Source organism: Bombina bombina, chromosome 2, assembly GCF_027579735.1.
Source record: "Bombina bombina isolate aBomBom1 chromosome 2, aBomBom1.pri, whole genome shotgun sequence".
Lineage (NCBI taxonomy): Eukaryota > Metazoa > Chordata > Amphibia > Anura > Bombinatoridae > Bombina > Bombina bombina.
Window position 1 is genome coordinate 801,251,707 of NC_069500.1, and position 23,035 is coordinate 801,274,741.

Consider the following 23,035-nt stretch of genomic DNA (forward strand, 5'->3'; position numbering starts at 1 on the left):
TACCCTTTTAAATCTTCTCTATAAACTCATACTTTATCCAGTAAAAGGAAGAAGCTGGCTGCACAACATTTATTTGCTATTCTGTACATTGGGAAAGTGCTGAAAAATGAAGAAGAAATCAGTTATGAAACGTAATAATGGGAGTTTGGATGGAAAGAAGCATGAAACAAAATGCCTGCAGGTAACTTTAACAATTTTATTTATCTAATATCAACTTGATCACATTGCTTATCTGAATACTAGAACATTTAGATTTATTGCAGTATAGATACAGCTTCTCTTAGTCTGACAGATGATACAGGGTGGAAAACCTATGGGTATCAGTGCCAAAGGTATTTTTTAAATGGATATGAAACTCAATTTTTTTTCTTTCATGATTCAGTTTTAAGCAACTTTCTAATTTACTCCTATAAATTTTTCGTTCTCTTGCTATCTTTATTTCAAAAGCAGGAATTTATGAAAACCTCCTGTCCTATTAGTTATATCTGGTAACTGGTACTACTTTCTAATTTAAAGGGACATGCCACCCACATTTTTTCTTTTATGATTTAGAAAGAGAATGCCATTTTAAACATCTTTCTAATTTACTTATATTATCTAATTTGTTTTATTCTCTTGATATTCTTTGATGAAAAGCATATCTAGATATGCTCACTGGCTGCTGATTGGTTGCTGCACATAGAAGCCTCCTGTGATTGGCTCACCATGTGCATTGCTTTTTCTTCAACTAAGGATATTTAAAAAATGAAGCAAAATAAATAATGGAAGTAAATTGTAATGTTGTTTACATTTCTATTCTCTATCTGAATCATGAAAGAAAGATTTTGGGTTTAGTGGCCCTTTAAGTACTATTCCAGTCTTTAGGTTTTTCCAAATTGTAATGTTTAAAACATAGGACCTGGCACATTTTGGGTTCAGCACCATGGATAGGGCTTGCTTATTGGAGGCTGACATTTAGGGGCCTATTTATTAATGTGCGAGCGGACATGATACAATGTAGCGTATCATGTCGGACGCACATCAGCAAATGCCAACAGCAAACGCTGTCTGCATTTATCATTACACAAGCAGTTCTTTTTAACTGCTTGTGCAATGCTCCCCTCTGCAGATTCGGGGCCAATCGGCTGCTAGCAGGGGGTGTCAATCAGCCCAATTGTATAGGATTGGGTGGATTGATGTCCGCGGCCTCAGAGCAGGCGGACAAGTTATGGAGCAGCGGTCTTTAGATCGCTGCTTCATGACTGCTGTTTCCGGCAAGCCTGAAGGCTTGCTTATTGGTGGCTGACATATAATTTGGCCGCAAGCATAACCCAGGTTCTGAACCAAAAATGAATAAAAATTGATAATAGGAGTAAATTAGAAAGTTGCTTAAAATTGCATGCTCTATCTGAATCATTAATCCCTTTAAAGGGATACGAAACCCACATTTCTTTCATGAACTTTCTAATGTACTCCTATTATCAAATTTTCTTCATTTTCTTGGTATCTTTATTTGAAAAAGCAGGAATGTAAGCTTAAGAGACGGCCCATTGCATGCTCTAGCTGAATCATGAAAGAAAAAAATTGGGTTTCATATTCCTTTGAGTTAATATATTACACATTTTGTATCTAGAGAATCTTTATACTAATTTAGCAGAAGCTAACAACCAAAAATAGTCACATATATATATATATATATATATATATATATATACATATATACAGGTAGCCCTCAGTTTACGCCGGGGTTAGGTTCTAGAAGGAATGGTTGTAAATCGAAACCGTTGTAAATTGAAACCCAGTTTATAATATAAATCAATGGGAAGTGAGGGAGATAGGTTCCAGGCCCCTCTCAAAATTGTCATAAGTAACACCTAGTACATTATTTTTAAAGCTTTGAAATGAAGACTTTAAATGCTAAACAGCATTATAAACCTAATAAAATAATCACACAACACAGAATATATAATTAAACTAAGTTAAATGAACAAAAACATTTGCTAAACAGCATTATAAACATAATAAAATAATCACACAACACAGACTTCACTTGCATTTTTCTGCAAACAGTTCTTTCTATGCATTCCAATCTGGACTGATTTATAGACAGGAACATCTTGTTCCTTTGAAATCTGCTCAATAGCTCAGATCTGGTTAAACTGATTAATTTCAGCTTGCTTGGCTTTGCTGCGACACAAGCGGACAGCTCCACCTACTGGCTATTTTAATAAATGCACTGCTTCTCAATGCTTTTCAATAGCAGTCACATGACTGGAAAAAAAGGTTGTTATTCTGAAACGGTGTAAATTGAACCGTTGTAAACCGAGGGCCACCTGTATATTTAACCTAACACACCTATGATTAATTAAAATATTTGCATATCTGTTCTCAGATATTAAAAAAAAATATGCTAATAGGAATAATATCCAATTATTGAATCTGAAGATTTTCCTTATGTAAATAATGCTACATACTAACTTTTAAATCAACATATATATATTTTTTTTAATGTGATGATGTGCGTTAAAGTGCCATAAAACACGTTGAGATCTGTGCATATCTTAAAAGGGCTAATTAAAGGGACATAATACTCATATGCTAAATCACATGAAACTGATGCAGTATAACTGTAAAAAGCTGACAGGAAAATATCACCTGAGCATCTCTATGTAAAAAAGGAAGATATTTTACCTCACAATTTCCTCAGCTCAGCAGAGTAAGTTCTGTGTAAAACGTTATACTCAGCTGCTGCTTAGCTGCAGGTAAAAAAAATAAAAAAAATGAAGAAATGAACAGCAGCCAATCGGCATCAACAGTGCTGAGGTCGTGAACTATTTTACTGTGATCTCATGAGATTTCACTTAACTCTCATGAGATTTAAACTTCCTCAAACTTATAATATCAGTGTATTTCAACTGAGTTCACAGCTGCTTATTTACTTCTAGGCATGCTCCAGCAGATGAGTGCTAAAGTGTTGTATTCTACCAAATCAAAGGTAGACGTAGATGCAGCCATTTAAGGAAATGTGTGGGGGGAGTTAGACCTGTACAATTCAGAAACGTAAAAGAAAGGGTTAATGGAGAGGCACTGCAGTATACATTTACAGGTAAATTAATTACAGTTCATATTATTTTGTGTCTATCCCAACTTGTTTTATGTTTTTGATGATTTTGTGTAGATATTGTGTGATGTCACAATATTTTCTAATCAAATTGGCTCAGTAGCTACCTCTTATGCTATCATAAAAAATCCGTCATAACTTCTCTGTGCAGCCCAAAACACAGATAACATTGCCAGCACGTTCCTGGATACACAATTTCTGAGGAGAATTATGGTGTTCTATTGTCTTATGTTTGACAAGGTATATACAGTTCTCACCCTTAGTGAGAAATGACCTATAGAAATCATCATGATTACTTCAAATTCTTGTCTGATATTCTTGTTAACTCGCCATCTGCGCTGGTCTGCAGTCAACATTTGGGGAAACCAGTATGCAGACAATTTTCTCGTCCCAAAAATATCTACTAAAATTGAATGTATAACACTCTTTTGTATTCTCCTATTTTGGGAATTGTCAGTCTGCAACCTCCCATCACCTTGTTAATAGCAACTGTTGTTGGGATTCTCTTCCCAATACCACTTTTCAACTATGGTGTGAAATGGAGTCTCCTAATGCAGTGATTTGCAACCTTTTTTTTGCCGTGGCACACTTTTTTACATTAAAAAATCCTGCGGCACACCACCATCCCAACATTTTACAAAATGACACATTGTAGCCTAATACAGGAGATATATATATATATATATATATATATATATATATATATATACACACATACTGTATATACACACACACACACTGTACTGTCATGCCATGCCTCCTACAAACTATACATGACATATTGACATTCTTTTACAAACAGTCATAATCATTGTCTGTGAATGAATGTCAATGTCATGGTTGTAAATGATGCCTGATGAGCCTGTCACATACCTCCCAATATTTCAAAATTTGAAAGAGGGACACCCCCGCACTGTTGTCAGTCTGCCGCGGCACACCTGAGGATCTCTCACGGCACACTAGTGTGCCATGGCACACTGGTTGAAAAACACTGTCCTAATGTATCAACAGTATCCTTATGGATTTCGGTTGGAGTTAAAGGAATAGAAATGTCATGGCATGGGTGCATTTTAATTTTAAATAGAAGCATTTTTGCACTATACTTCCATCAGCAAAAAATCTTCTAGTACAAGTTTATTTCTGGTTTTCAGTGGCATACACACATATGCACCATATGGGTCTGTGCACCAGTATTCAAACGACACACCTTTTTCAGAGAGTCAGCTGTGAGTTGTATGACACAAATGTAGTCTTTACAGGCACAGTTCACACCATTGCCAGCTCTCTGAGCCCATTTATAAAGCTGCAAAAGCAGCTGCGCCCCCCCCCCTCCCAATGTTTTAGGTAGGGTTGCACCGATACCATTTTTTTATGACCGATACCAATTACCGATACTTTTTTTTTAATGTCATGTGACATTTTACCAAGCACAATATAGTAATAATAATAATTATTTAAGATTCCTTCTTTATAATTATAGAGGACTGTAATTCAAAAGACATTATGAAATAATAAAACCGTTTTATTTGTCACAAAGTTCACTGAACACGTTTATAAATAAAAAATATTACAATAAAATATTAAATTTAAAGGGGTGATGCAATTGGGTTGTAGGGCTGAATATAACATCAAGCTGACATTTGTATGGAGGTTCGACTCTAAGTTGAACTGTCTTTCACTTTCCACACTACTGCATGGGGCAGAAAGATATTTTTGGGCCATTTTAGCCAGAGCTGGAAATCTGTTTATTAACTGCCCAGTACTTCAGGGATTTGTCTGAACGAGGTACAGTGATCTCTCCTACAATAATACAAATAACAGCAATTTGTATTGGCAGAACAGTAGTAAAAATGTTTAGTTTATGGGTAGGAAGTGGAGGTATCGGTTTAAGTATCGGTACATTTGCACGAGTACAAGTACTCATGCAAATACTTGGTATCGGTACCGATACCGATACTAGTATCGGTATCGGTGCAACCTTAGTTTTAGGCTTGCATGGGGAAGCCTGAAACGCTAGTTAAGCAGCTGCTACTTAATCTCTTCGCCACCTAAAGTGTGTCAGAGTGAAATCATCCTGATCAAATCTGGATGATTGACAGCCCCTGCTAGTGCTCGATTGGCAGTGCATGAACAAGGGGCGGCATTTCGCAAGGGCTAGCGAACAGGTTCACAGCAGCAAACGTCCGCCTGGCCATTAATAAATGGGGCCTATTGTGTTTGAATTCTTGTGCACGAGCCCTCACAGCATATATGTATATGCCTCTGAAAAACAGTAATAACTTTAAGTAGAAATATTTTTGTTAAAGTATATTGCATAATTGCCTATATTTAAAATGGAAATCCACACATGTTCGTTTAAATATTGACCTTTCTTTACCTTTAAATAATTTCTATTTTTTTCTCCAAGCATTTAATTTTCTACAAATGTATTAACCTCTCACACAAAATTTCATGTTAAAGGATTCCAAAACTTTTTTTTTGTTTTTTTTTCCACCAACTGACCATCAATATCATATGTAACATGTTTACATATCCTCACATACCTATATGTAGTCTGAAACAAAGTTTCTAAACATGAGAAATATTAATTTTAATTTTCGTCTATTACGTCATATCAGCCAACCCTCAAATATGGGAGGCGCATGATACAACAAACGTAACAATAGTAATTTCAATAATTGCATCTCATTAACTTGTGATGTTGTCACCGTTCGCATGCACATATCGATTTGTCTACCCGCACATGCGCATATCCGTTCACTGACTCCACATTGAGCCATAAGCGGGTCTGTATGTCTTCATCCAGTGACGTTTGCTATGACGATTACTTAAAATTGCGCATGCACATAGCGGCGATAATCCGCCATGTTGATAGCTTGGGTTATCAGTCTCGATTGGAGAATTAGAAGTTATTGTCTGCGGTGGGTTCGGAATGCAATTAAATTTGGGGTGACGATTTCTCAGAAAGGGTAAACATATGAAGCGCAATGATATTTACAAAAAGTACGTATTTATATTGATCTGGCTAATGGAGGTAACTTTTCTGATGGGTTTAGTGTCCCTTTAATTTGAAAAGTTTAACTTCAGAGAAATTTGTCATCTGCACACTCAAAACAATATAGATTATACTTTCACTTGCAGCAATGTAAACCCAAGCTTTCCGATTTAGGATTGGGACTTATTGATCTACCCTCACAACAGTAATCCTGTTTTGGATTTCCTTTTTTTTTTTCGACATGTGATACGTTTTTTTACCTCCTGGTACACAACACCTTTTAATATAAAGTAGTTTAAATTAACAAACTGTGACATAATATAGTTTTGAGATGTGGAGATAGGTAACAGGTGTCCCAGAAGTTTGTACACGTGTGAGATTTAACCCATATCTTTGCCAGTATTAAACACTGGAGCGATTTAACCCTTGGGTTGCCAGCATACCTCTGAACTTTAACACTTTTTCCTATCAGTAACATACAACAGTAATATCACATTTTGCTTACCAGTAACACACACACAATAATTTAACACCCTGATTGCAAGTACCACAGCAGTTTTAACCCCTTTTTTATTTGTTAAAATACAATATTGGCTTAATATATTGGCTACAAGTAGTAAACATTAATTTAACCTTTTAACATCTTGATAGCCTTTTTACCCAGTTCCAGTTTTCTAGGCCTCATATTTTAGATTCTAGCAATTGCCATTTGTGAAGCCATGACCTAAGGATTCATTGCTGATTGGCTGATATGATCAACTCCCATAGCTCTATTAATGGAGTGGCATAATCCTTAAAAAATAAAAAAAATAAACAAACTGTCAGGGAGTGGGTTTAATCAGCACAAAATGATCTTAAAACTGTAATATAATATGTTTAATACCCTCTATTATATTTATCAAAAAGAAAGAAATAGAAATATAATGACTATATAAAGATGGTATCTCAATGTAAAAGCTCATATTCAAAGATGGTTGATAGAATAAACATGCAGTATAGTTAATCTTATAATACAAAGTTAAAGTGGCATTCAGTTTAGCAAACCATGATGTGTATAATCATTTTGTTCATATTGCATATCATAAATGTGTAATTATAAAATCTAAAGTTTTTATGTGACATAATTGTGTCTAATGTTATGTAATTAAAGGACAGTGTAATGTAGAAGTGTTTTTCTCTTAAATGTGTTTCCAACCACTTTTTATACCAGCAGAAGAGTAAAACATGTATGAGAAACTGCTCATCTAAGTTAGTTTTTGTATATTAAATAGTTGATTTTGTTCTTTGGCAACACAACCCATTAAAACAGGCTGAGCTTGCAGGGATATCATAGATCCTTTTCCCACTTTCTATACACACAAATACTTCCTGTCAGTCTGTATACCAAAGTTCAAAACTTAGAGATAACAGCTCACATTGAATCACTTTTCTCTCCTACACTTCCCCCTTCCCACTGGAACTGTAATTTTTTACTATTGGCTATGTTTTTATAGCTTTACTATAGCCAATACTTAAAGTGAAAGTAAATCCTAGCATTTTACAAACGCTAGGATTGACTTTTGAAACAAATAAAGGGGACTTTCATTCATGAAGTATAAGATACTCTATGTAGAAAGCTCCATTATTTGTTTTAACCGATCGCCGTTCTTAGCTGCTACAGCAGCACACGGCAAAAAAAATTTTTTTCTAAGAAGTGACGTTTTCACCTCTTAGCCAATAGCTGTGTGATAAATCCAGCTCCCATGGGCGCCAAGCCGGATTTACCACATGGCTATTGGCTAAGAGGTGAAAACGTCACCTCTCGGCAACATTTTTTTTTTAGCCATGGGCTGCTGTAGCAGCTAAAAACGGCGATCGGTTAAAACAAATAAAGGAGCTTTTTACATGAAGTACCTTATACTTCATGAATGAGAGTCCCCTTTATTTGTTTCAATAGTCAATCCTAGTATTTGTAAAAAAGCTAGGATTTACTTTCACTTTAAGTATTGAAATTGTCAGTACATGTGATGATACCACAGGCAATAATGCCAAAGTAAAGGTAAGTTAGCTATTTGTAAACAATTTAATACACTTCAGTAGATAAAATGGATAACTAACAAATAAATGGGAGAACATGTTATAGTACACTGTCCCTTTTAAATCATACCTCCATGATGAGAAGGATATGAAACCCAAATGTTTCTTGCATGATTCAGATAGAGCATGCGATTTTAAACAACTTTCTAATTTTACTTCTATTATCCATGTGTCTTCATTCTCTTGGTATCTTTTGTTGAAAAGCAGGAAGTTATGCTTAGGAGCTAGCCCATTTCTGGAGCACTATATGGCAGCAGTTTTGGAAGAATGTTAGCCATATGCAAGAGCACTAGATAGCAGCGCTATTTCCTGTCATGTAGTGCCTACCTAGGTATCTCTTCAACACAGAATCTCATAGGAATGAAACAAATTTGATGATAAAAGTAAATTGGAAACTTTTTTTTAAAATGCTATGCTCTGTCTGAATCACAAACTATATTTCTTTGTGTTTCATATCCCTTTTAAGCTACATATTTTTAACATAAAGTGATTTAATGATTAATTTGTGCAACATATATTAGAAAAAAATATTAGACAATTTTAGCTTAACATTCGGTTATATTTTTTTTATTGATGCAGAAGACAAAAAAACAAAAACAGAATACAATGCTTTGATTACAATAAAAAGACAAATCATTAGACAATTGTAAAATCAGAAAAATAGAGATTACAATCATTATTCTGAAATGTTAAATCATTAAATACCAATCACACAATTAACTAGTGATTATAGCAAGCCAGAAAAAGAAAATTGCTACTATTTCAATTTTCATTCTTTTCTCCCTTTCCAACTTCCCCCCAAACCCCCCCCAAAAAACCCACTGCTTTTTCTGCATTTTCCACATTTTTTTTGTTTTGTTTTAGAAGCCAGGCAGTGTAGAACCTCCACCTAAAAGACCGAGGGGACGACCTAAAGGAAGCAAAAGCAAGCGTACAGCCAAATCTGTGCAAAAGGTGAGAGATGAAAATATAATATATACAGAGGGGAGAGAGACCCTTGTTATGGCTGTAACACCAAATAAGTACTGCACTGCAAAATGTTTTTAAAATAATTTAAAACTGTAATTTTGTATTGTTTCTGCATTGTTTTGCAATCAAGGGACACACCTCTTGATAAGCCTGCCATGTATCGTTTGTCAATAATTTTGAATTAATACACTGACATTTTTTTTCTATTACATAGTTTAAATTAAAACAATTTTACAATTTCTTCAAAGCATTTTTTAAGGAAAGATATAAACTGCTGTCAAGAGGTTTAATTCTGAAAATATGAAGAAATCTCTGCAGTGCTAAACTCTCACTATTGCTGTTATGCAGGCTACTTACTAGACTATAGCAATCATTTCATGTTTGTTCAGTCATGTGTAACAAAACTACTTTGCAATATACTTTTTATAATTTTGCCACTTTTTCTTGTAATTTAGCTCTAAAATTGTAGATCTTCCAATTTTCAGAACTGGAAATTCACCCTGAAATTTCTTAAAGGGACTGTATGCACCAATTTTCATATAACTGCATGTAATAGACACTACTATAAAGAAGAATATGCACAGATACTGATATAAAACCTTTTAAAAAACTTACTTAGAAGCTCCCAGTTTATCACTGTTGATGAGGTTAAGCAGGGACACACAGTGACAGGGGCTATGAAAGCAAGAAGAGCAGACACTTCCCCGCCCCCCCCCTCCCCTGCATATGAAAATAACCATTACACAAGCAGGAGTCAGTAGACATCAGTATACTTCTGATACTTTGGGACTTGGTCAGAGTCTGAAAATCAGCAGATTATTTAAAAAATAAGCAAAACTATACATTGTTTCAAAAACACTCCCAGATGGGCTATATAAATGGATCATGTACACAATATTTATGCAAAGAAAAATCTAGTGTACAATGTCCCTTTAACACCCTTAAGAACCTAAACCCTGTTTTATATCTTTCCCTTATTGGCTTTAGCAGATAACAGACTGCAGTGCAATGCACTTTATACTAACATAATAGAAATGGCTAGCCTTGTTGTCTGCAAACTTGGTACCAGATTGACTGGTCCAAATAAGGCAAATGATAGATGGCTACTGAAAAACAATTGCAGCAAGCAAGATGTTAGGTTTTCTTTTAAAATGTTTAGAATTGTCTGACATGTTATTTTTTTTAGCAAGACAACAGCAATGTCTTGTATTTACTGTTCCATTAAAGGCACTATATTGCTGGATTTAATCATGTTCTGGAAAATCATAGTATGAAGTTAAAGTGATGGTAAACGTTCCCCTTTATAAAAACAGATCTGGAATTTTAGCAATATTTAAGATGGAGTTGAATTAATCTGTGTTGTAATGAAGATGCACTACAACTTACTTTTTAATGTAGCGCTGAAATTCAAATACCCTTTGCTCCGGCCGCCACCTTCAAAAGTATTTTTCTTTTACAAGATACGATGAGTCCACAGATTTCATCCTTACTTGTTGGATATCGCCTCCTGGTCAGCAGGAGGTGGCAAAGAGCACCACAGCAGAGCTGTATATATAGCTCCTCCCTTGCCTCCCACTCCAGTCATTCTCTTTGCCTGTGTTAGTGATAGGAAGAGGTAAAGTGAGGTGTTAGTTTAGATTCTTCAATCAAGAGTTTATTATTTTTAAATGGTACCAAAGTGTGCTATTTTACTTTAGGGTGTAGCCGTAATCCTTGTGAGCCTCTAGAGTAGAGCTACAGGTGGCTTTAAAGCAATTGGAACTGGTGGGGTTTTACCCTCACTGTGCCTCCCATACTAGTGCTGCCCTTTGTATACTGATGTATACTGATGATCTTGGCAGATTTTAACTAAGGCCCTTCTGTGTCCACAGAGCTGCTGGAGGGAGAAGACCTCTTGATCCTGTGGACCTTCTCATGCTGTTCATGAGCAATGAGGTAAGTGCAGTCTTGTAATTTCTGGGACACTGGCTACCTCAGAATGGACTGTGTGCTTGTGACCTGTTGAGATCTAGAGCCCTTTGACAAAGACAGGGCTGATTTCTGTGACAGTGTGTGTGAGTTGGGAGTACTGAGGTACAGGGCAACGGACACTAAGGGGTTAATTTCAGGCTCTAACGTTTATCAGCCTATGTGATCCTATGCTTGGGCTTGTGTGACACTAAGAGATTTTATTTGACACTGGGATTACCGGAGTCTTATTTAAGGACTCCGGTTTGCGGCTGTGTGATGGTTCCGGTTTGTGTTTGAGTGCAGACCTAGTTTTGCAGCGGTTAGTGAAGCGGCTTCAGGCCGCGCTGAGGACTCCATAGTATATCGGAAGTCTCTTGCCGCGCGGAGTACGGGCTAATGCAATGCCCACGATGGGCTGGACTACTTTGGCGTGCTTGTCTGTTTGCTGCGCAGATACCATTACGCAAGTCCCGGATGCTGACAGGCTGTGTGTTATCGCCGCGACCGCATGGTGACAAGGAGCGGTCTTAGGCGTTTTTCCTGTGATTCATCCGGTGCGTCTGTGTTAGTGTGGTCGGAGACCGTGGGGGCAGGTAGGCGCCTCAGCAGAGCTGTTGAGGTGAGGTTCTGAATACAGTTTATTTTGCAGAGGCTCATTTTGTTTTATTTCTGCGACTGAATGTTCAATTTAAAGGCACAGTATCTGATCAGTTCAAAAATTCTCTGTCGGACTTTGTGCTGATAATTTTTTTTTAATTTTTTTTTTTATATAGTTTATTAAATTAAGAAACTATTCTGTTGACCAAATTGCTTCTTGCTTATCATGGATACTGATAATATCCCAACTGCGTGTGCAATGTGTTTGAATGCCACTGTGGAACCCCCTGCTCCTTTTTGTCCCTCATGTATTGAGAGGGCCTTGCATTTTAGAGATAAAATTATTTTTGACAAACCTTTGACTAAGATGAATGTTTCTCAGGAGTCTACAGATGAGATGCAGAGCATGCCGCAGCTTTCTCCCCAAACGTCACAGCCCTTAACACCCTCCCAGCTCCTAACCGGAACTTCCACAGAACAGACTGATCATTCTATCAGCATTACCTTGCTACAAGTGCATGAGAAGAAAAGGTAAAAGCTAACTCTGCAATTTAAAAAGCATTTATATAAGAAGTTACCAACATAGGTTAGCGGTAATCAGAAAGCACAAGCTTATTATTTAAAGTGGTACTCTACATGTGACGCTATAAGATTTAAGAGACTATACTACACTCGCATCTTTATTCTGAAGTTACTTCTGTAACTGAGAGCATTCCTTTAATCCATTTAAACATTTCTTAACCCTTAACTGCACAAATTGGGGTGAGGCAATACCAGCAACTAAACTATCACTATTAGGTGTGAATTTCACTAAGCCATAGTGTCATTCCTTAATTATAGTGAAACAAAACAACCTTTAGTATATTTAGATCTGTGAATTGAGTTCCTTCATTAACATTATATTGAAAGCCTGACACTTAGCATGCAGAGATTTATGGCTAAAATCTTGGTCTGCGGATGTGTCATCCAAATCTAAGCTTTTGACTATTCCTTACAAGGGGAAGACCCTGTTCGGGCCTGACTTGAAGAAGATAATTTCTGACATAACGGGAGGCAAGGGTCATCTCCTCCCTCAGGATAAAAAGTCCAAACAGAGAAGGGCGACAGAGTAATTTTCGTTCCTTTCGAAATTTCAAGGGAGTTTCCTCTTCCGCCAAACAGGAGGGGAATTATTCACAAAGGCCACTTGGAGGCCCAATCAGCCCTGGAACAAGGGCAAACAATCCAAGAAACCTGCTGCTGCTACAAAGTCGTCATGAAGGGTCGGCCCCCGATCCGGGACCGGATCTGGTGGGGGGCAGACTCTCTCTCTTCGTCCAGGCCTGGATAAGAGATGTTCAAGATCTTTGGACACTGGAAATTGTGTCTCAGGAATATCAGTTGGAATTCAGAAACTCTTCCCCCAGAGGAAGGTTTCTTCTTTCAAGATTATCTGCAAACCAGATAAAAACAGACGCGTTCTTATGTTGTGTAAGAGACCTTGTTTCCATGGGAGTAATATGTCCCGTTCCAATACAGGAACAGGGTCAGGGGTTTTACTCAAATCTCTTTGTAGTTCTCAAAAAAGAGGGAACGCTCCGACCTATTTTAGACCTCAAAAGTCTAAACAAGTTTCTCAGAGTTCCATCCTTCAAGATGGAAACTATTCGTACCATTCTTCCATTGATCCAGGAGGGTCAATTTATGACTACCATGGATCTAAAGGATGCATATCTACATGTTCCTATCCACAAAGATCATCACAAGTTCCTCCGATTTGCCTTTCTGGACAAACATTTTCAGTTCGTGGCTCTTCCTTTCGGGCTGGCCACGGCACCCAGAATTTTCACGAAGGTTCTGGGGTCTTGGCTGGCGGTTCTCATGCCGCGTGGCATTGCAGTGGCGCCTTATCTGGACGATATTCTGATCCAGGCGTCATCTTATCAGCTAACAAAGTCTCATACCGACATTGTTCTGTCCTTTCTAAGGACTCACGGGTGGAAAGTGAATCTAGAGAAGAGTTCGCTATTTCCGCAGACAAGGGTTCCTTTCTTGGGAACTCTAATCGACTCTCTATCCATGAAGATCTTTTTGACAGAAGTCAGAAAGTTAAAGATTCTGAATACATGCCGAACCCTTCAGTCCACTCCTCGGCCGTCAGTTGCTCAGTGCATGGAGGCAATTGGATTGATGGTAGCGGCGATGGACATCATTCCGTTTGCTTGTTTTCATCTCAGACCTCTGCAACTGAGCATGCTCAGACAGTGGAATGGAGATTATGCAAATTTGTCTCCTCAAGTAGATCTAGATCAGGAGACCAGGGACTCTCTTCTATGGTGGTTGTCGCTGGATCATCTGTCCCAGGGGACATGCTTCCGCAGACCCTCATGGGTGATAGTGACAACGGATGCCAGTCTGATAGGATGGGGAGCAGTCTGGAACTCCCTGAGGGCTCAGGGTGTATGGACTCGATCTGAGTCTCTACTTCCCATCAATATTCTAGATTTGATTGCAATATTCAATGCGCTTCAGGCTTGGCCTCAGTTAGCTTCTGCCAAATTAATCAGATTCCAGTCGGACAACATTATGACTGTAGCTTACATCAATCATCAGGGAGGAACAAGAAGTTCCTTAGCGATGACAGAAGTAGCCAAGATAATTCAGTGGGCGAAGGCTCACTCTTGTTATCTGTCGGCAATCCACATCCCAGGAGTGGAAAACTGGGAAGCGGATTTTTTGAGCAGACAGACTTTTCATCCGGGGGAATGGGAACTTCATCAGGAGGTATTTACCAACCTGATTCTCAGATGGGGCAGGCCGGAGTTGGATTTTATGGCATCTCGTCAGAATGCCAAGCTTCCGAGATACAGGTCCAGGGATCCCCAGGCCGAACTGATAGATGCCTTGGCAGTGCCTTGGTCGTTCAGCCTAGCTTATGTGTTCCCTCCATTTGCTCTTCTTCCCCGGGTGATTGCTCGAGTCAAACAGGAGAGGGCTTCGGTGATCCTCATCGCTCCTGCGTGGCCTCGCAGGACTTGGTATGCGGATCTGGTGGACATGTCATCTCAGCCACCGTGGAAGCTTCCATTGAGGAAAGACCTTCTCATTCAGGAACCCTTCCATCATCCAAATCTAGTTTCTCTGCAGCTAACTGCTTTGAGATTGAACGCTCGATTTTATCTAAGCGAGGGTTCTCTGATTCGGTCATTGATACCTTGATGCAGGCACGTAAGCCTGTTACTAGAAATATTTACCATAAGATATGGCGTAAATATCTTTATTGGTGTGAATCCAAGGGCTACTCATGGAGTAGGGTTAGGATTCCCAGGATTTTGTCTTTTCTCCAAGAAGAATTGGAGAAAGGGTTGTCAGCAAGTTCCTTAAAGGGACAGATTTCTGCTTTGTCTATTTTGCTACACAAGCGTCTGGCAGATGTTCCAGATGTTCAATCTTTTTGTCAGGCTCTGGCTAGAATCAGGCCTGTGTTTAGACCAGTTGCTCCTCCTTGGAGTTTGAATTTAGTTCTTAGTGTTCTTCAAGGGGTTCCGTTTGAACCTATGCATTCCATAGATATTAAGTTGTTATCTTGGAAAGTTTTATTTTTGGTTGCTATTTATTCTCCTCGCAGAGTTTCTGAGCTTTCGGCATTACAATGTGATTCTCCTTATCTTGTTTTCCATTCTGATAAGGTGGTGTTACATACCAAACCTGGTTTTCTTCCTAAGGTTGTTTCTACTAAAAATATTAATCAGGAAATTGTTGTTCCTTCCTTGAGTCCTAATCCTTCTTCTAAGAAGGAGCGGCTGTTACATAATTTGGATGTGGTCCGTGCTTTAAAGTTTTACTTGCAAGCCACTAAGGATTTTCGTCACTCTTCTTCCCTGTTTATTGTTTTTTCTGGGAAGCGTAGGGGTCAGAAAGCTATGGCTACCTCTCTTTCATTTTGGCTGAAGAGTATCATCCGGTTTGCATATGAGACTGCTGGACAGCAGCCTCCTGCAAGTATTACGGCTCATTCCACTAGAGCTGTGGCTTCTTCATGGGCATTCAAAAATGATGCTTCGGTTGAACAGATTTGCAAAGCTGCAACTTGGTTGCTCTTCACCATTTTCCAAATTTTCCCAATTCGATACTTTTGCCTCGTCTGAGGCTGTTTTTGGGAGGAAAGTTCTTCAAGCAGTGGTGCCTTCCGTTTAGGTTTCATGTCTTGTCCCTCCCATTTCATCCGTGTACTATAGCTTTGGTATTGTATCCCACAAGTAAGGATGAAATCCGTGGACTCAACGTATCTTGTAAAAGGAAATGTATTCTTACCTGAAAAATTTGTTTCTTTTACGATACGATGAGTCCACGGCCCAACCTGTTTTTTTGAGACAGGTCTTTATTTTTATTTTTTTTAAACTTCAGTCACCTCTGCACCTTGGCTTTTCCTTTCTCTTCCTAACTTTGGTCGAATGACTGGAGTGGGAGGGAAGGGAGGAGCTATATATACAGCTCTGCTGTGGTGCTCTTTGCCTCCTCCTGCTGACCAGGAGGCGATATCCCACAAGTAAGGATGAAATCCGTAGACTCATCGTATCGTAAAAGAAACAAATTTATCAGGTAAGAATAAATTTCCTTTTTTTGTGAACAGTTTCAACTATCAGTGCTCTAACCATACTGCACTTACACAGTTTTATTTTTGTTGGAGAACAGTTCAAAAAACATTAGTTCACAAAAAAAACAATTTAACTTTGATGTGGGCGGCAAGAGTGCCAGGTATTAGTATTAACATTAAAAAGCAAGTAAAAGCGCATCTTCTTTACAACTGATGAATTAACCCCTTAATGACCACAACACTTTTCCATTTTCTGTCCGTTTGGGACCAAGGCTATTTTTACATTTTTGCGGCGTTTGTGTTTAGCTGTAATTTTCCACTTACTCATTTACTCTACCCACACATATTATATACCGTTTTTCTCGCCATTAAATAGACTTTCTAAAGATACCATTATTTTCATCATATCTTATAATTTACTATAAAAAAAATTATAAAATATGAGGAAAAAATGGAAAAAAACACACCTTTTCTAACTTTGACCCCCAAAATCTGTTACACATCTACAACCACCAAAAAACACCCATGCTAAATAGTTTCTAAATTTTGTCCTGAGTTTAGAAATTCCCAATGTTAACATGTTCTTTGCTTTTTTTGCAAGTTATAGGGCCATAAATACAAGTAGCACTTTGCTATTTCCAAACCACTTTTTTTTTTTCAAAATTAGCGCTAGTTACGTTGGGACACTGATATCTTTCAGGAATCCCTGAATATCCATTGACATGTATATATTTTTTTTAGAAGACATCCCAAAGTATTGATCTAGGCCCATTTTGGTATATTTCATGCCACCATTTCACCGCCAAATGCGATCACTTTCTCACAATTTTTTTCACAAACTTTAGGTTTCTCACTGAAATTATTTACAAACAACTTATGCAATTATGAAATAAATGGTTGTAAATGCTTCTCTTGGATCCCCTTTGTTCATAAATAGCAGAGATATATGGCTTTGGCTTTGCTTTTTGGTAATTAGAAGACTGCTAAATGCCACTGCGCACCACACGTGTATTATGCCCAGCAGTGAAGGGGTTAATTAGGAAGCATGTAGGGAGCTTTTAGGGTTAATTTTAGCTTTAGTGTAGTGTATTAGAGAACCCCAAGTATTGATCTAGGCCCATTTTGGTATATTTCATGCCACCATTTCACCGCCAAATGCGATCAAATAAAAAAAAACTTTAATTTTTTCACAATTTTAGGTTTCTCACTGAAATTATTTACAAACAGCTTGTGCAATTATGGCACAAATGGTTGTAAATGCTTCTCTGGGATCCCCTTTGTTCAGAAATAGCAGACATATATGACTTTGGCGTTGCTTTTTGGTAATTAGAAGGCCGCTAAATGCTGCTGCGCATCACACATTGTATTATGGCTAGCAGTGAAGGGGTTAATTAGGTAGTTTGTAGGGAGCTTGCAGGGTTAATTTTAGCTTTAGAGTAGAGATCAGCCTCCCACCTGACACATCACACCCCCTGATCCTTCCCAAACAGCTTCCTTCCCTCCCCCACCCCACAATTGTCCCCACCATCTTAAGTACTGGCAGAAAGGTATAAAATAAAAGGTATTTTTTTTCTTTTCTTTTTTTTTGGGCATATTTACATATGCTGCTTTGTAGAATCTCCCCATAGCCCCCAACCTCCCTGATCCCCCTCCAAACAGCTCTCTAACCCTCCCCCTCTGCCTTACTGGGGGCCATCTTGGGTACTGGCAGCTGTCTGCCAGTACCCAGTTTGCAGAAAAAGTTTTTTTTTTTTTCACCCGTTTTTTTTCTGTAGTGTTGCTTCCCTCCCTCCACAGAGCACCCAACACCTGCTGATGACCGTTATTTTTTACTTTTATTAACATTTTCCTTATATTATTTTCTGTAGAGTAGCGGTTCCCACCCGCTCCCTGCCCGTGCACGCCCCCGCCTGCACGTGCGCGCGTCCGGGCATCCCCCCTCCACATCATCTGGGCCATCGATGACCGCCACCCACCTCCCACACACGCTCCCACCCACCAACGATGGCGCTCTCTGCATCGGATGGCTACTAAGGGTTATTGCAGGATGCCTCGATATCGAAGCATCACTGCAATAACCGGAAAGCAGCTGGAAGCGAGCAGGATCGCTTCCAGCTGCTTTCCACACCGAGGACGTGCAGGGTACGTCCTTGGTCGTTAAGGGTATTTTTTTAGAGGACGTACCCTGCACGTCCTCGGTCGTTAAGGGGTTAAACTCCATCTAAAATATTGCTAACATTCTGGATCTGTTTATACAAAGGGGAAAGTTTACAATCACTTTAAAAAGACTTGTTATTATGGCTTGGGAAATCCTGGGAGCCAGGTTGTCTCCAAGAATTATACATTTGACTCCTAATTTCTTAGATGAATCTATTTAGATTTTTTAATAAACTTTCTTGTGTTGCTCCCAAAAAAGTATGACTGGCTCTTTAATAGTATTGCTGGCTTGTAAATTTGAAGTAAATGGGTCTCTTTGGGGATGGACAAGAGGGGCACTCTCCCCAGGCCTGCACTTTGGGGGGCATTTAGAACTGTAGACTTTTTGTATGTTGTCATACATTAACAACATGAAATATGTACCATCTAATGACACGTTAACCTACCTGTATATATTTATTTTATTATTATTTTGTCAGGAATCCCAGCATCCAGTAACAAGAAACCAAGTGAAATATTGACAGACCATATTTGCCACATAGCTAGGCTCCTAAAATGTTATGTCTGGCTTCTAAAACATTTGTTTTTTAAATATTGTGTCTGGCTACTAAGTGTTGTAAATTTGGCTTGAACAATTTTTTTTTTTTAAGTTCATTAGTGATTTTGATAAACCAACAACTCTGTTATTTGGTTTTATCTGATTTAATGTTTTTGTTCCATGTGTATCCATAGCTTACAATGGAGTAAATTACAATATTTTAGAAAAACTCAACTAATTTATCTACACAAATTCCCATAGATTTTAATGGTGATTTTCTGTAGAAAATCATTAGATATGTTTTTTGTTTTTAAAGAACTGGATCCAACCCTTATGTCACATATTCAGACCTGCAGTGGTGAGTGTGACCACAAACATTTTATCGCACTTGGAGCTACACAAATGCAATTGGAACATAATAATAATAATAATAAAAAATTGATGTATATTATATTTGTTAAGGCTTTTATAGTAATTGATTATGAAAGTAGTTTGTTCTTTTTTAGACTGAGGCCTGTGACTATAAAGCAGACATCCTCAATCTTGGCCCGCCAGAGGTTTTGAAACTACATTTCCCATGATGCTCAGCTGGCTGAGCATAATGGGAAGTGCAGTTCCAAAACCTCTGGAGGGCCATGTTTAAGGATGTCTCCTTTAAAGGGACAGTAGAGTCAAAATTAAACCTTCATGATTCAAATAGAGTATGCAATTATAACCAACTTTCCAGTTTACATGTCTTATCTTTGTTGCTTATTTCTTTTGTTATCCTATGTTGAAGAGCATACCTCGGAAGCAGCAATGCACTACTGGTAGCTGGCGATTAGTGGCTACACGTGTATGGCTCTTGTCATTGACTCACCAGATATGTTCAGCTAGCTTCCCTTACATAATGCACAAAGGATACCAAGAGAATAAAGTAAATTTGATAATAAAAGAAGATAAAAATACATGAATGGAGAAAAAAAAGGCCTTTAGATCCTAACATTTTGAATGAATCTTGAAGTCCAGAATGTTATTTTTTTCAGACACCAGTACAATTTGAAGATGTGGCTATATATTTCACTGAAGATGAATGGAATTACTTGGAGGAAGGGCAGAAGAGTCTTTACAGAGATGTCATGATGGACAATTACCAGACCCTCAGCTCAGTGGGTATGTTTTTACCTAATACAATGCACAAGTGATAACATATATTTATTTTTCTTATTATGATCTTAGGCTTCCAATAGACGGCTAAGAAAAAAGTGAATGTTGTCTTATTAAAAGGGCTAAATATTAATCATCCTATCTGCTCTCAGACAAAATCTCCAATTGATTTAAAAAGACCAAATATCCAAGTAATTTTTCAGTGCAGGAAAATTATTTTTAATTTGTAGTTTTCAAATATAATCTTCTAGATTGAACAAAGAAAATTACCATAATGTACAATTTATAAATGTAATCTTTTATTTATGAAGATATGAGTTCTGATTCATCTGGCATGTTTAGGTGATATTAAACACTAAATAAGTGTTAGAGATAATGATTTATTTAAAGCAAAGATTAGCCTGAAAATAAAAGGCAGATTTTTTTTAAATTTTTTTTTAGATACATTAGTTTTTAAAATATTGAAGAAATAAATGTGATGAGGAACTCTCTCTAAAAGTGTTTTGTCAGTGTGTGGGTTTTTTCATATATATTTTTTTTTTTTGCAAACTGCTTTCTTTGGCGCAGAATGGGGAAATCAACTCAAATTACTTTTTGCTTTAAAGGTTGTGTTACAGTGAAGCCGAATATTATAGTTAAAATTGAGCAAGGAGAGGACACTTTCTTTGTAACTACACCTTCTCCAACAAGTAAGTATTAAAAATGAATCATACATTATTTGAAAACTCAATTTGTTTGTTTGTATGTTTATTTGGTTTATAGCAAAAAAAAATAAGTTATGTTTAAAAATGTGTTCATTTTCATGCAACAACTATTATGTCCCTAGAATAAAGACCCAGGATGTGTAATATGAATAGCTAAATATTCCCTTTTATAATTCACTTCTCTCGTGACTAAGAAGAATAATATGTTATTTAAGGTGATCTCATATATCTCATAGCAGTTTTGTAATAACACTAGTATCAGACATCAGCATGACAATGCAATAAAAGTTTACTTTTTAGCATTTTACCTTTGTAAACATAAATAGAAGTTATTCTCCAGTTGTATTGCTATCACTAAACACTTTTTGTTTCACTGTGTTAAAGCAAAATTCTTAAAGGGACAGGCCACACAAAAATTGTTATTGTTTAAAAGATAGATAATGCCTTTACTACCCATTCCCCAGCTTTGCACAACCAACATTGTTATATTAATATACTTTTATTACATTTAAACCTCTACATTTCTGCCTGTTTCAAAGGCTCTGTAGACTCTTAATCACATGCTTTTGTATTTGCTTTTCACAACAGGAGATTGCTAGTTCATGTGGGCCATATAGATAACAATGTCTTCACGCCCGGGGAGTTATTTAAGATTTGGCACAACACAATACTAAATGCAAGTCAATAGATAATAAATAAAATGTCATGTGATTAGGGAGCTGTCAGTAGATTCTTAGATACAAGGTTATCACAGAGGTAAAAAGTATATTACTATAACTGTGTTGGTTATGCAAAACTGGGGAATGGGTAATGAAGCGATTATCTTTTAAACAATAAAAATTATATTGTAAACTGTCCATTTAAATAAGAGAAACAGAGAGGACATTGAGATGGGAGACTTTTTTTTCACTCCACCTTCCTACCTTTCCTGTGGTCTAATAACTTGAATACTTTTCTCAGTCATTCATATATAACATATATATATATATATATATATATATATATATATATATATATATATATATATATATATATATATATGTGCAGTAATAAATGCAAAAAACTGCACAGATTAATTATACAAAATTTTAGTAACTTTATATTATACAGACACAACTGTTTACTTTTTCTTTATTTACAAATGTAAATGTTTAGTAATATATGTATATATTTGTCATGCAGACATAAGATTATAAACATTTCTGAGCCCTTGCTGCATATAGTTATTAAAGGGGTTAAAAAACTGAAGGGCTTGATTGCTATGACCAGGGTCCGTTTGATCCAATCAGAGACAGACTTTGGATATAAATATGTTTTGTAGTAGTATGAGTTTAGGTCTCGGATGAAGCTGTGAGCCGAAACGCGCCAGCCTGCTTTTTTCCAATTGCTAGTGGTGTTTTTATTCACTTTTGTATATAGCTTGCATGTTCTAATAAAGTTTAGGTGACCTTTTAACCGAGCCCCGCTTACTTGCTTCACTCATAATGCTGCAATGTTTACATGTATTTCCGCAAATATTATTATTTTGTGTCCAAAAATAAATGCATTTGTACTGTAAGTCGCATTGTTGTCCAAATTGACTTTGTGAAAGCTGCAAATTTTTATTGGCATTTAAAGGGGAATTCTAGTGCAAAAATTGCATACTCTCACTCTGTTTTAAGGGACATATAACTGGAGTTTTTTATTTCATGATTCAGATAGAGCATACAATTTAAAACAACTTTTCAATTTACTTCTTTTATCAAATTTGCTTCATTCTCTGGGTATCCTTAGTTGAAAGAACAGCAATTCACAACTGGGTGGTGAACACATGGTGAGCCAATGACAGGAGGCACATATGTGCAGCCTCTAATCGGCAACCAGCTCCCAGAAGTGTATTCCTGCTGCTTAGGATATATACATGTTTTTCAACAAAAGATACCAAAAGAACATAGTAAATCGAAAAGTTGTTTAAAATTGCATGGCCTATCTGAACTAAGACTGACCTAGCAGAGGGGTTAAAAGATATAGTTAAAGTCCCTCTTGGGAGCCACAGAGATATGCTGGTCTCAAGCTAGAAACAGCTGATGAGCTAATTGACAACAGCAGTTGTATGAACCCTGCCAAGCTGTGTTCATTGTAGCAGCTGCAACATGTGCAGCTCCTAGTGGGACTTTACTATTTGATACATGCCTGGAATTATTAAATTCACTGCAAGTAATCTTCCTTTAACATTCTATTCTTTCTT

General features: G+C 37.2%; 1 protein-coding gene across 3 annotated transcripts in view; it reads left to right on the top strand.

Moving 5' to 3' along the window:
• The window catches only part of LOC128649627 (zinc finger protein 883), a 93,368-nt gene that overhangs the window by 1,163 nt on the left and 69,170 nt on the right, over nucleotides 1–23,035 (top strand). For 2 of the 3 annotated variants that reach the window (XM_053702994.1, XM_053702992.1), the window contains exons 2-5: nucleotides 42–181; nucleotides 9,036–9,125; nucleotides 19,984–20,110; nucleotides 20,710–20,793. In XM_053702994.1, the coding sequence (XP_053558969.1) occupies nucleotides 107–181; nucleotides 9,036–9,125; nucleotides 19,984–20,110; nucleotides 20,710–20,793 (376 nt within the window). In that variant the 5' untranslated portion in view covers nucleotides 42–106. Of the gene's footprint in view, nucleotides 1–41; nucleotides 182–2,881; nucleotides 3,086–9,035; nucleotides 9,126–19,983; nucleotides 20,111–20,709; nucleotides 20,794–23,035 lie in introns of those variants that run through there. The other variant, XM_053702993.1, reaches the window with a different exon arrangement.